This window comes from Pristis pectinata, chromosome 20, assembly GCF_009764475.1.
Source record: "Pristis pectinata isolate sPriPec2 chromosome 20, sPriPec2.1.pri, whole genome shotgun sequence".
NCBI lineage: Eukaryota > Metazoa > Chordata > Chondrichthyes > Rhinopristiformes > Pristidae > Pristis > Pristis pectinata.
In genome coordinates, this window is record NC_067424.1 from 28,566,987 (window position 1) to 28,581,410 (window position 14,424).

The window sequence follows — 14,424 nt, forward strand, 5'->3', positions numbered from 1 at the left end:
GCTAGTGCAGAAATTGCAGGGGCCCTGGCAGAGATATTTAAAACGTCCTTCGCCATGGGTGAGGTGCCAGAGGACTGGAGGATAGCTAGTGTGTTCTGTTGTTCAAGAAAGACTCTAAGAATAGGCCGAGAAATTATAGGTTGGTGAGCCTGACGTCAGTCATGGGCAAATTACTGGAAAGTATTCTAAGGGACAGGATATAAGTATTTGGATAGACAGTGCCTGATTAGGGATAGTTAACATGGCTTTGTGTGTGGTAGGTCATGTCTAACCAATCTTATAGAGTTCTTCGAGGAGGTTAACAATAAGGTTGATGAGGGAAAGGCGGTAGATGTTGTCTACATGGATTTTAGCAAGGCCCTTGACAAAGTCCTGCATGGGAGGCTGCTCCAGATGGTTAAGTCGCTTGGCATTCAGGATGAAGTAGTCAATTGGATTCAACACTGGCTCAACGGGAGAAGCCAGAGAGTGGTAGTAGATGGTTGTCTCTCTGACTGGAGGCCTGTGACTAGTGGTGTGTTGTAGGGATCGGTGCTGGGTCCATTGTTGTTTATCATCTATATTAATGATTTAGATGATAATGTGGGAAACTGGATCAGCAAATTTGCAGATGACACCAAGATTGGGGGCGTAGTGGACACCGAGGAAGGCTATCAAAGCTTGCAGTGTGATCTTGCCCAGCTAAAAAAAATAGCAGATGGAATTTAATGCAGACAAGTGTGAAGTGTTGCACTGTGAGAGGACAAACCAGGGTAAGACTTACTCAGTAAATGGCAGGGCTCTGAGGTATGCGGTAGAACAAAGGAACCTGGGAATACAAATCTATAGTTCCTTGAAAGTGGCGTCACAGGTAGATAGGGTCGTAAAGAGAGCTTTTGGCATTTCATAAATCAGGGCATTGAGTACAGGTGCTGGGATGTTACACTGAAGTTGTACAAGACGTTGGTGAGGCTGAATTTAGAGTATTGTGTGCAGTTCTGGTCACTTACCTACAGGAAAGATATCAATAAGCTTGAAAGAGTGCAGAGAAAATTTACAAGGATGATGCCGAGAGTTGAGGACCTGAGTCATAAGGAAAGGTTGAACAGGTTAGGACTTTATTCCCTGGAGCGCAGGAGAATGAAGGGTGATCTTATAGAGGTATACAAAATTATGAGGAGGATAGATAGGGGAAAAAGCCCGCATGCATTCACCCTAAGGTTGGGTGAGACGAGAACTAGAGAACATAGGTTTAGGGTGAAAGGTGAAATATATATAAGGGGAATCTGAGATGTGGGTTCAACTGTAACATTTAAGAGAAGTTTGGATAGATATATTGATGGGAGGGGATTGGAGGGATATGGTCCGGGTGCAGGTAAATGGGACTAGGCAGAAGATCAGGTTGGCATGGACTAGATGGGCCGAAAGGCCTGTTTCTGTGCTGTAGTATTCTATGGTTCTATGTAAATGTAAAGAGTATTTGAAGTTAAAAGAAAAGGTATGTTGAAAGGGATAGTAATATTAATGTTTGGATGGTAGTTGTTGTGCAATAAATCCTTAAAGAAACATTGGGTCATACTGCTTTGTGAGCTGTAAAATGTTTTACCCTACTCTGACAAGTATAGGTCAAATTCAGTAATTATAGTGTTAGTGTAGATGTAGGTTCACGAAAGTGCAAGATGAACAAATTCTTCACAGCATCAGATTTTAAAACTAAACTCAAAAATTTAAGACTAATGCTCAAAAACAATACTTGAGCATTAGTCTTGTCAGTTTGGTTGTGGACCTCAGGTTTTCTTTCAGCTACATGTGGTGGTAACACTATCCTAGCTGGGTGAGAGGGGATTAGTAATTTCCCTGCTTTCAATCAAGCCTGGTGACTGTACTGCAGTAGTGATCAAGAGTTGAGCACTTTTTAAATTTTTTTTTTAAACTAAGTTAAAAGCATTCTTTCTAGTGATGACAATAACATTTGACTAATAGATTTGAATCTCTCCAGAAAAGGATATTTAATTAGATCAACTGCTAGTATTTTAATTTTAAATTATTGAAAGTGACTTTTAAGGTATGTTCAAAATTACCTTCTGGATTGTGGGACAGGAGTGAGCTCCTTAGCTGTTTACTATTAAATTCAAAACAAAAGTGTACCTAGTGTACTTGAGACCAAAAGATCAAGTTTAATGGTCCCTTATTGAAGGCCCACACTCAAGAATAATTAATGGAAACTCTGATCAACTTATCTTATAGGCAGGGCCATTTCTGTAGTTTGGGCCAGTTACTAATATGATATTTTGAAAAATAGCATTAAAGGTCACATAAACTCTAATTTTTCATTAGCAACTTATACCTACGTTTTTTCCCAAACTGATTTCAGCCAAATTCTGCAGAAAAACAGGAAAAGAGTAAAATCTAAAATAATAATTCTCCCAGCTAAATTAGCTCAAGACCTGTTTGTCAGAAAACACAAATGATGGAGCCAGGAGGGAGAGGGGTGGAGTTCAGAGACAACAGCTGGTAGGTGATAGAGACAGATAATGACACCGTCCCTCTCTCTCAGTTTCTCCATCTCCACTCCATCTGTTCTCAAGATGAGGCTTTCCATTCTAGAACATCTGAAATGTCCTCCTTTTTCAGGAAACATGATTCCATCAATCATTGTAGAGGAGAAGCCCTCATTTGAATTTCCCCCATTTCCTGAACTTCTGCACTCATCCTCCTCCCTTCATCAGAACAGAGATAGAGTTCCCTTGGTCCTTACCTTCTCCCTACCAACCTTCACATCTAGCACATCATTCTCCCTAATTTCCAACAGCTACCACGGGATCCCACCACTAGTCACATCCTCCTCTTCCCATCCCTTTCAGCTTTCCACCAGGACCATTCTCTCCGTAACTTCCTGGTTCACTCATCCCTGCCTCCCCACCCCTCCCCGTTGCCCAGCACTTTCTCCTGCAACCAACTGAGGTGCAACACTTGTCCATTCAACTCCTCCTCACCACCATCCCGGGACTGAAACAGCCCTTTTCAGGTAAGGCAGAGATTCACATACATCTCTTCCAACCTCGCCTACTGCATTTGGTGCCCTCGATGTTGCCTCCTCTACATCGGTGAGACCAAGCACAGACCACGTGACTGTTTTGCAAAACATCTGCACTCTGTCCGCAATCAGCATCCTGAGCTCCCGGTCACAAGCCATTTCAACTTCCCCTCCCTTTCCACACCAATCTGTCTGTCCTCTGCCTTCTTTACTGCCAGGTTGAGACCAAACACAAACTAGAAGAATAACCCCTCATATTCCACCTGGGTAGTCTACAACCCAATTGAATTTTCCAATTTAAGGTAACTTACGCTCCCCTGCACTCCTTTCTCTCTCCTCCTGATCCACCCAGATTCTCCCTTCCCCCACTCAGTTCCACCTCCCTATCACCCACACACTATACATACTGGGTCTCCTATCCCTTTCCCCAGTTGGTTCCATCTATCTATCATCCCTCCCTTATCTTGGTTCCAATCATCACCTTCCTTACTTATCAGATTCCAGCATCTGCAGCCTCCTGTCTCCACCTCCACCCTTCCCTCTTTTGATCAGGCTGCACCTGCCCCCCCCTTTCCTCCTCTCTACATATCACCCACTAGCTGCTATCTCACAACTCCACCTCTCCCCCACTGGCTCCATCTGCCCCTCATCCCCTTCCTCACCTACCAGTCCCTGCCACACTCCTCCCCTCACCTCCAGTAGTTTTTTTTTCATCCAGACTAGAGCATCTGTAGTCTCTTGTGTCTCCACTTCCTGCTGAGTCACACTTGCAAGTCTGCAGCAATTTGTACTTTAGACAGACAGCAAATTACATCATTCCTTCTAGAGCACTCGATGGAAATTGGCTGGACGGCACAGTAGGTAGTGCTGTAGCCTCACAACTCCAGAGACCTGGGTTTGATTCTGATCGAGTGTTGTCTGTGTGGAGTTTGCATGTTCTCCCTGTGATCACATGATTTCCCCAGGTTGGTCTGATTTCCTCACAAAAATGTGTAGGTTGGCAGGCCAACTGGCCCGAGGATAGGTTCATGACAGGAGAATCAAGGGATGCAAAAGGAAAAAAAATGGGATTAGTATAGGATTAAATGTAGGATAAATGGATGTTTGATCATCAGTGCGGATGCAGTGGGGCAAAGGGCCTGTTCTTGTTCTCTATGACTCCATAGACTAAGTGTTCCCAGAAACAATCAATATTGGGCACTTATGACACAATTAGATTTACACAGCACACTGCAGGACTGAGACTTTACTATGCTAAATCCCAATTGTCTCCTTACTCCTCAGACTCTCCCAGATTGCCAATCACAAATTCACCCACCCACAGCTGCCATCTACTGCTCACTGGTCTCCCACTGCCCTGGCAATTACTCAAGGCCCCCAATCCAGTAACCCCTCCTCCACCCTCATTTCCAAGGTACATGAAAATCAAAATACCACAGATGCTGGAAATCTGACAGAAAAACCAAAAAATGCTGGAAACACTCAACGGGTCAGTCAGAATCTACGGAAAGAGACACGGTTAATGTTTTGGCTACAAACTGGGAAACAGAAAATAAGCCTATTTTAATACAAGGGTAGGGAAGGGATGGATCTATCATGTTTGCTCAAGTGTTGGTCTCCAGTGGCAGTATTCCTGGGAAATCGCCACTCAATCCTGGACCGCGTCAGACTTTATCTGTTATTACTCTCGGGTTTGTGTGATCACTTCATGACTGAACATATTTCTACATGTTTGGGGCAAACTGCTGCTATTGGTCATGACCCAGCTGGTATCTGACCCTACAGGCCTGACGAAGAACTAATTTCAGGCTCTCCTGTTCACCAACAACAAACCTTCAGACAGGCCCCAAAAAGAAATTTCAAACAGCCTACCTACAGGCAATTGTGATATTAGTGGAGTGAAAGGAGCACTCTACTTCCTCCTGCTTCAGAGGAAAGTTTTCTTAAGAAATTGTTTTAAATCTTGCCTTTAATCCTGGAAGTGTGTCAATTAACATATTCAGGGACTCAATAGCTATTTACAGAATAAATGAGACTAACAATGTAGCAGGACACCTTGCAGCTTGGGTGCAGACTGTCCTACTGCCGAATTGGTATGCTTTGCCTTCTTTTTACACAAAACGAAATGGCATAAAACACATCAATTTCTACTCGCCCATCTTCCACACTCTGCTTCTCCAGATTTGGGAAAAGCAGGATTCGTATGCATATTAGATGCTAAAAGACATTTTGTGCATATAAAGATTCATATTAGGTATGTAAAAGGCCACTTGGCTCAATGAAACTCAAAACTCAAACATACAGGATAAAATGCAACAATATTTCAATTATCTTATATATCAATCATCTCAACTGGTAGATCATTTCAAACTTGCATCATCTTTTCAGTAAAAAAAATAATATCCACTTAAAATCTATTTTGTAATTTAAATTTATTTGCTGCTCTGACTAATCTCACATACCTTGAAGTAGTACTCTGGCTTCATTGTACATACAACCATCAAACACTAGAGCAACTTGTTGAGCAAGGGAATTGTGGACAAGAACTAAGTCTTTTTAATTCTGTGGTGAAATACATCAGTGCCAAAATACAAGAGGAGACGCAAATATTAAAGAAACACTTCTTGTTCTGTGTTTTAACCGAATACTGCTTCATACAAAGTCTGCCTCAGTTAATTGCCTCAAGGTTCAAATATTCAAAACAATTAACTCCATTCAAGGAGTACATAAGGACACATTAAGGATACAGAAGGCTGGGGCTCTGGAACAGAGAAGGCTGAAGGGTGAACTTCATGGTAATAAAGGTGTTCAATAGAGTAGGTGTAGAAAAAATGTTTCCACTTGCAGGGGTCCAAAACTAGGAATCGTAAATTTAATCACTACTGCATCTAGTACAGAATTCAGCAGAAACTTGATCATTCAGTGTTCAGAATGTGGTTCACTAGTTCAAGTAGTAGTTTGAGAAAATATGTAATGTATGCGAACAACCTCTAATTAAACACGAGGGAGAAATAGAAGCAAAGAATGCACTTATAGGAGATTCAACTGGATGTATTCAAGTATTCCTGCACAATTAACTTAAGGAACTCAAACAAAAAAAAATCAAGCTTCAACAATTTCACTGTCAGAAATCAACATGGCATTCAATACTTTGTGTAACAACCTACATGTCTGAAGAGTGAAAAGGAAGTTCCAATCTTGAATGAGCTAAGATCGATATAGAATACATTAAAGTAGACATTCATTTCAGGGCTACATTTTCGGTCCCGAGATTCCAGCACTGAGACTCTCTACAAATGCACATCTCAGTAAGTGCATAGTGGAAGATATGTTGTAACAGGTTAAAACATTGAACAGAAAATTCTTTGACACATGGAATGTCATTTTAAGTCAACAGCATATGGCAGAATAACTACTTTTGCAGCTCCTTGCTGCAAAATTCTGTGGCATGCAGGACTCAACACTTCATGTGCTGTACACAATTAATGAGCTTAAAAACCTTTCCTTCACATACTATAGCACTGCAGAGCTCATGAAGGAAAATACGTAGCTTATAGGCATGTCACAATAAAACCTTTGGCCCGTTTATCCATTTTATGGGATTAGATTCCTGTCTAACTGCATACTTTAGAAAAAAGACCCAGATAAGACTTTATTCAGATGACTCAAAAATAAAAAAAAAATCCATAGGTATTGGTCTCACACACTGGGTTGGCCTGAATTTGTCCAGGTGGGATAAAACCGGTCACGGCTCATAGACTAGCAAACCCAGAAATCTTAATTTATTAAAGCCAAGCAAATGTCACAAGTAAAATAATATAAATGCTCGCACTACAAATAATATTACACAGGACATGATATGAAACTACCAAAGATTATATAATGTAAAATACAATGAAGCATTATACACTAATATGATATTGGTACCTTACACAGCTTTAACCCTTAACTGCAACAAAACTTCCATTCAGACATATCTCTTTCCACCTAACTCTGAATGAAGTCCTGTTACAGTTAAGGGTTAAAGCTGTGTGAGGTACCGATGTCATATTAGTGTATAATGCTTTGTTGTACTATACACCCCAGTGATCAAAGGAGCTCAGCCCCACTGGCAATTGCTACTCTCCACATTTCCCTGTGTAAATTGCTGAAGCTTGTTCTGATCCCTCCTTATTTTGTCATACAAAACAAAAATCGCCTGTGACAACTGACTGGTAGAAACCCACCCCAGCCCCATCTTTGAAAATGGCACAAACATTCTCTTTGCCTGTTGCTAGTCTATGAAGCTTTCAATAAAGAAACGTCTGATGTCCAACCATAATTACAACAAAATGCTTTGCTGGAGAAAACTGAGCTTATCAGCGTTCTGAAAAGTTGCTGAATGGGTTTTACTCCAATATTGATGTTTACCATTTCTAAAGGACAGAACTAGCTACTGATAGAGCCATAGAGTCAAAGAGTTGCACAGCACAGAAACCCTTTGACCCAGCTCATTCATGCTGACTGCAATGCCTATCTAGATTAATCCCATTTGCCCAGGATTTTAATTTTCCTAATATTGACTGTGATTGTCTTAGGGGCTTAGATGGTGTGGAATTTGTAAAATGTGTTCAAGAAGGGGTTTTAAAGTAGTATGTAGAGAGTCCTACCAGGGAAGGAGCTCTACTCATCCTTATCTTAGGGAATGAGGATGGACAAGTGGTGGTAGTGTCTGTGGCAAAACCCTTTGGAACAGCGACCATAGATCAGCAAGTTTCAAGCTAGTCATGGAAAAGATAAGTTGGTCCTGGAGTTAAGGACTTAAAATGGGAGAAGGCTGATTTCAACACTAAGGCAGGACCTGGTGAAAATAGATTGGGAGCAGCCGTTGGAAGGAAAAACAACATCCAATAAGTGGAAGGCGTTTAAAGGTGAGATGGCAAGAGCTCAGAGTCAGCATGGCCCTATAAAGGTAGGGAGCAAAGGTGTTAAGATCAGGGAACCTTGGCCAACTAAGGAAACTAAAGATTTGATCAAAAATAAGAAGGATGCATATGTCAGGTGTAAGTATTTGGTATCAAGCCAGTCCTCTGATGTCTGGGGAGGATGTAGGAGAGAATTTAAAGGAATTATGTGGGCAAAAAACAAAATGACATGGAATAGACTTGGCAAGCAGGATTAAGGAGAACTTCAAAACCTTTTATTGGTATACTTGAAGCAAAAGGTTAGCTAGGGAAGGAGTAGGTCCCTTCAGGGACCAGCAGGGAAATCTACATATGGAGCTAGGGGATACATGGGATGAATACTTCTCATCAGTATTCACCAGGAGAAGGATGTGGGGGATGGAGAATTAGGGGAGGGGGTTTGCTGATCTTCTGGAACATGTCTGTGTCAAGAAGGAGGAAGTGTTAATTTCTGAAAGGACCTATCCCAGGATGATGTAGGAAGCAAGGGAGGAGATTGCTGGAGCTCTAACAGAGATCTGTGCATTACCTTTAGCCATGGGTGAATACCAGAAGACTGAAGGATAGCTAATGCTGTTCCCTTATTCAAAAATGGTAGCTGGTAGTAGGGATAGGCCAGTGAGACTTTCATCAATAACAGGGAAATTACTGGAAAAAATTCAAAGGGTCAGGATTTATGTTCACTTAGAAAGGCAAGGACTGATTAGGACGAGTCACAAGGTTTTCTGCAGGGGAAATCCTGTCTCACAAATCTGATTGACTTTTTAGGTAATTAAGAAAATTGGTGATGAAGGCCGGGCAGCAGACCTGATTTACATGGACTTTAGCAAGGCTTTTGACAAAGCCCCACACGGCAGGGTGATACAGAAGGTTAGGGCACATTGAATCCAAGGTGCGTTGGCAAAATGGATCCAAAATTTGCCTGCATGATAGAGTTAGTGGTGGAGGGTTGTTTTTCTGACTGGAAGTCTGTAAGCGGTGGTGTACCACAGGAATCAGTGCTGGGACATTTGTTGTTTATCATATATATAAACGACTTGGATGAGACTGTAGGTGGGCTGATTAGTAAGTTTGCTGATGACTCAAACATTGGTGGAGTACTAGATAGCAAAGGAGATTGTAAAAGGATACAGAGGGACACAGATTGGTTGGAATGTTGGGTACAGCAGTGACAGATGGAACTTAATCCAGAAGAGGGTGAGGTAATGCATTTTTGGATGTCAAATACTAACAGGAAATATACAGTAAGTGATATGGACCTCGGGAGTTGATGTATAGAGGGACTGTGGTGCAAGTTCATAGCTCCCTGAAAGTGGCGACACAGGTGAATAGTGAAGAAGGCATTCCACATACTTGTCTACATAGGCCGAGGCATTGAGCACAAGAGTTGAGATGTCATGTAACAGCTGTACAAAACATTGGTCAGGCCTCACAGGAACACTGTGTACAGTTCTGGTCGCTACAGTACAGGACATGTGGTAGCATTAGAAAGGTTGCAGAAGTGACTCACCAAGATGTTGCCTGGAATGGAGGGCTGTAGTTATAAGGAGAGATTGGATAGGCTGGAATTATTCTCACTGGAATGTAGAAGACTAAAGGGTGATCCTACAGAGGTCTATAAAATTATGAGGGGCATAAATAGGGGAGATATCCAGAGTCTTTTTCCTAGGGTGGGGGAGTTTAAAACTAAAGGGCATAGGTTTAAGGTGAAAAGTGAAGAAATTAAAAGAAATCTGGAGGGGCAAGTTTTTCCACATAGAGCCAAGTGGTTATATGGAATAAACTGCCAGAAATGGCAGAGGCAGATACAGTTCCAATGTTTAAAAGGCATTTGAACAGGTACTTGGACAGGAATGGAGTACAGGGGTATGAGCCTAATGTGTAAACTTGTACATCTTTGTTGATGGCCACACTGCAGGGGTTTAGGGAAGCCTGTTTCAACATTTTCTCTCAGCTCACAGACTGTCTGAAAAGTTCATCACAGAGCCCATTACTTCTCATAACAAGCTGGAGTAGAAATGTTGGTCACTTTTTAATCCATTTATTTACCATGAGCTAAGATGGACTTGAAAGTTTATGCTATAATCCAACATCTCTGACACCTGTCCAAATGTCTATCCTTCTGAACTGAACTCCATCAACCTTACCAGCTGCTCCAACCTGCGTCCAAAGACCTCTAGACATGACTTTGATGATTTCGCCAAATCAAAGCGAGCATCTTCCAACTCTTGGGATCTGTGGTCATGATTCGGTCTTGCCCTGACTTTCACATCAGTCACAAATGGGATGACGGCTTTCCCCCATGCAACACTCCTCTGTAGCAGTGCTGTCTGAAGGGACCTCCTATAACAGCCCCAGCTCAGCAGTGGGAATCAGGACCCAGACCTGTAAAACCCACAAGGCCCCGATTTCCAGGCACCCTCCCCCACACCTCCTCCAAGGTTTCAATCTCTAGCCACCTTACACCTCAGTGTTGATCTCCAAGCAAACATCCCCCAAGACCTAGATCACTCCCACCCAACTACTGCCACATTAATTACCCACTTCCCCAAACACCTTTAGTCTCTCCCCACTCACGTCCAAGTTACTTAATTCTGCAGCAGCAAACCCACATTCAAAACGATTGTTGGCATGTTGCGCAAAGACCTTTTAGCGAGCCCCATCATCCTTTGGATGTTCTGCAATATAAAGTCTCCAGTTCCAGTCACCAGATGAATGCACCAATCAAACAATGACAGCTGATAAATTATTTAAGATGAGCTATTGAAAAGTCACTGTCATGTCAAATGATGGCCAAGTATTTTGAGAATACAGTAGAGGCAAACCATAAACAAATGACAGCACAGTTTCTCCACATCTCAATTTCTCTGAGCCTATGAGCTAAAACTCAGCCTAAAGCTAATCTCATAAAGAAGTCCTTTTCTATTGCAGTACAATTTTGAGTTACACATAACCCCAAAGATTTTTGCAGATAATATAGAAAGATTACATTGCCTTAATAGAGCAGAGGATATTTATTGAGAGTCCAGGGATCACCATTAATATCTGGACCCTCAGCAGGGAGAGTGCTGTTCATCACCACATCATGCAGAAAACCTTGGACAACATGACCAAAATTAAGCCAGGAAGGTCCCCTCCTGCACTGCCCAATCAAATATCCAAGCACAGCAGTACAATAACTTGACTTCTCATTGCCCGGATTGAAGGTATTAAAAGAATCCTAAATATTAAGGGCTAAACAAAGATAAAGAAGCACGTGTACAACATTTGAAGTAAAGCTTACCTTATCAAGGATGTATTTATTGAGATATGGCATATAGCCCTGGCTGGAGACTGGTCCATCATCGTCATCTCTGAAATGCTCTTCAAGTGCCACTGGGTCATGTGGAATATGCAGCACTGTACATAGATTATGAGACAAGACCTGGAAGACAGTAATAAACAAAGTTACTTCTTTCCTTCCAGAATTTCAAATAACTGCCACTATGCTCAACCAGGCCCTATCACTGCAAACAATCCTTAATACATGTGCAATGGACAGAATAGGGTCTTTAAAATGGTATTAGCTCTGCTTCAATTACTACAAATATGCAAGTTTTCTCAGGTAGAAGTCAGTATCGATGTACTGCTCTGTGATTCACACTGTCACATGGGGTCACTTCACCGAGTGATAACATTGCACATCAGGTTTAGGCAATCATGGATTCAAGGCAAGCTCTCAGTACAATATCCAGGCTGAACATGGAACTGCCTTCAGTTAGAGGTTAAACAGAGGACCCATCCATCCTGTCAGATAGATGTGAAAAATCCCTTAGCCCTGAACATTATTTCTTCTAGTACCAACATTACTGAAGTAGTTTTTCTGATCAGTTTTGCTCTTTGCCATTTATGTATAAATGAACTGCTACATTCCTCAACACCACTAGAGTGAAACATGAAGTGTACTTCATCAGCAGTAAGGTACTCTGCGAAGTCCTGAGGTTGTGACAGGCCCTTTATAAAGGGAAGTTTGTTCATTCTTTGAATCCACAGCAGGAGAAGCCAAATTGAATGAAAGATGACAGGAAGCAAATTTGAGACAGGACGATTATGTGCAGCAAGAGAAGTTCAGTGGTAGGTGGTGCATTCACACCACTTACACTGAACTTCGTTTCCTGCTCAGAATGCACCACAGTGGAGACCAACAGAAGGTCAAGGAGTCATCGGGAACTCGAGCAACACAGAAGCTGGGCATCATAGAAAGTAGTAAGTGGGTATTTTGGATTGACTGCCTGCTGAATTCAGTGGAAGCAAAGTGGGCTCATTTCAATAACGTGCAAAGCCGATTCTACAACAGAGAGACAAGTTAAAAATCTAACCCACTTTAGTAATCAGGCAGGTATGTAATTTGTGCACAGTTTCAACTGCTTTCAGCAGATGTCACTAATAAAGATGAGGAGCCAGAGAGGTGACAAATAGCTCTCACTTCCCAAGTCACGAGGCTGTGAGGCTTATCATGACTTGGCTCAAGATCAATTAACTCATACAAGGTACCCAGCTTTAATGCATCACAGCAGAAGAGATTTGGCTTCACAGATCTCATCCAATGTTGTGAACCTAGACAGGTATTTTTGTTTTACAAGAATTTGATGCTGTGACAAACACTGTGCAAATTCTGCAACTGAATCATACAGTTCGAAGGCAAATAAAATTGTCCAACAGGAGTGCAAATACAATGCTGTTGAGTTTCATTTTACTTTATATGAATTTTAAGTTTTAGTGTCCAACACTTTCCTACAGGTGTAAATATCTTCTATGTGTCTACCCTATTAATACTGTTTAAAATTTTGACTAAAGATTTATTTCATGTGAGCTCCCATGTTTTTTTTTCTAGGAAATGGAATCTCAAACATGTTTTGTCTTTCCTGAAAATAATAACCGTTAAACTTTTCTATCACTGTGTAAAACTGGAAATTAAGTATGTTATACCATTATACACTTTCTGTAAGCAAGGAAGCAAGATAGAGATTAACAAACTGTCCCTCCGCATATTATGCAAAGCTTCCAGGCAATGAATGCACATTAACAAGAGTGTATAGAATCCTTCTCAAGCTTGGTTATTCTCAGAAATTCACCACCATTTGTGCCCAATTTTCACAGTGATATGAGAGTTTAACATGCTGGCTGTGATCATAACCGACAGATTAGCCATAGAACTGGTCCTAGTGCAGAATAGGTTCAAGCGAGGTCAGGTCATTGCTCTAATCCTCTTCTCAATCTTTTTTCCTGCAATACTGCACCCCACCTCCAACAAGCTTCCAGCTAGAATGGAGATAGTCTACAAGATGAACATGAAACAGTTCAACTTCTGTGATTTCCATTCCAGAACCAAGCTCACCACAGTTTCAGTCATTGGTTCATAGTATGCATACAGTGTTTTCAAATGTGTGCACTCGATACTGAACTCTAAGTCAAAGCTGACTTCTCTGAAACAAATGAAAAAGTGGGCCTCAAATTATGTACCCAAAGATGAATGATCCTCTATCAATATACTTTCGTCACACAACCTCGCCCCCACCCAATAATCAAAATCCATGTTGAGAGCGTGGAAAATGTACATCATTTTCCCCATCTCAGGAATCACCTCTCGACAAAGACAAAATCCATCAAGGCCTCCCAAGCACCAGTCTAACCTTTGGCTGACTGAGGAAAAGGGTATCTGGGGGTTAAGGCGTCAAACCCAGCAACAAGTTCATGGCCTAGTGAGGAAAAGTAATCTCTTCCATCCGATACACTTTGAAGTCAGGTACAACCTACACCTCAAAGCACTGAAGAGGTGCAAAATCTTCATTGGCAGAATAGACAAACTAATGTCAGCATCCTCTTCTAGGCCAACATTCATAGCAACAAGGCTCTGGTTATGTTCAACCAGCTCCATTGGGGATGAAGACTTATCACCAGATTCCTGAAACAAGTTCTGTAACGAAATCACTTCAATGATATTCTCGAAGTCTCCTTAAAAACTGTAACATCCTCACGGACTCATTAGATCCCAGGTTTGTAAAATGAAGCAGAAGCATCATGAAAGGCACTGAAGTCCGAGTCACTACAATAAAAACACATGGAAGTCATGTGTAAACAGCATGAGAAGCATGCAACATCCTCAAGCTCCATTCACTCAAGCTCTACCTGTCACACCTGTGGTGGAGTCTGCATATTCACACATCCTGCATAGGAATCTTCAACCATCTGTGCCCCTACAGAAATGGAGCAGGAGCAAGTCATCCTCAACCCCAAGAGATAAGGCAATGAAAAAGCCATAAGTTTACAAGGAAGATATCAATCCATTATTTCTAAAACTATTGAGCCTTTTTGTGGAAAAAAAAGGATCATGTGGTTTAACAACTGCAGTTTGCATAAAGAATGACTCAGGATTTACACAACACTCTACTTAAAATGAAAACCACATGGACAGCAGTTCACCTT

General features: G+C 41.6%; 1 protein-coding gene across 2 annotated transcripts in view; it reads right to left on the bottom strand.

Moving 5' to 3' along the window:
* Positions 1-14,424, bottom strand: part of LOC127580969 (differentially expressed in FDCP 6 homolog) — a 115,515-nt gene that overhangs the window by 66,938 nt on the left and 34,153 nt on the right. For both annotated transcript variants that reach the window (XM_052034977.1, XM_052034976.1), the window contains exon 2: positions 11,243-11,383. In XM_052034977.1, coding sequence (XP_051890937.1) covers positions 11,243-11,383 — 141 coding nt within the window. The remainder of the gene's footprint in view (positions 1-11,242; positions 11,384-14,424) is intronic.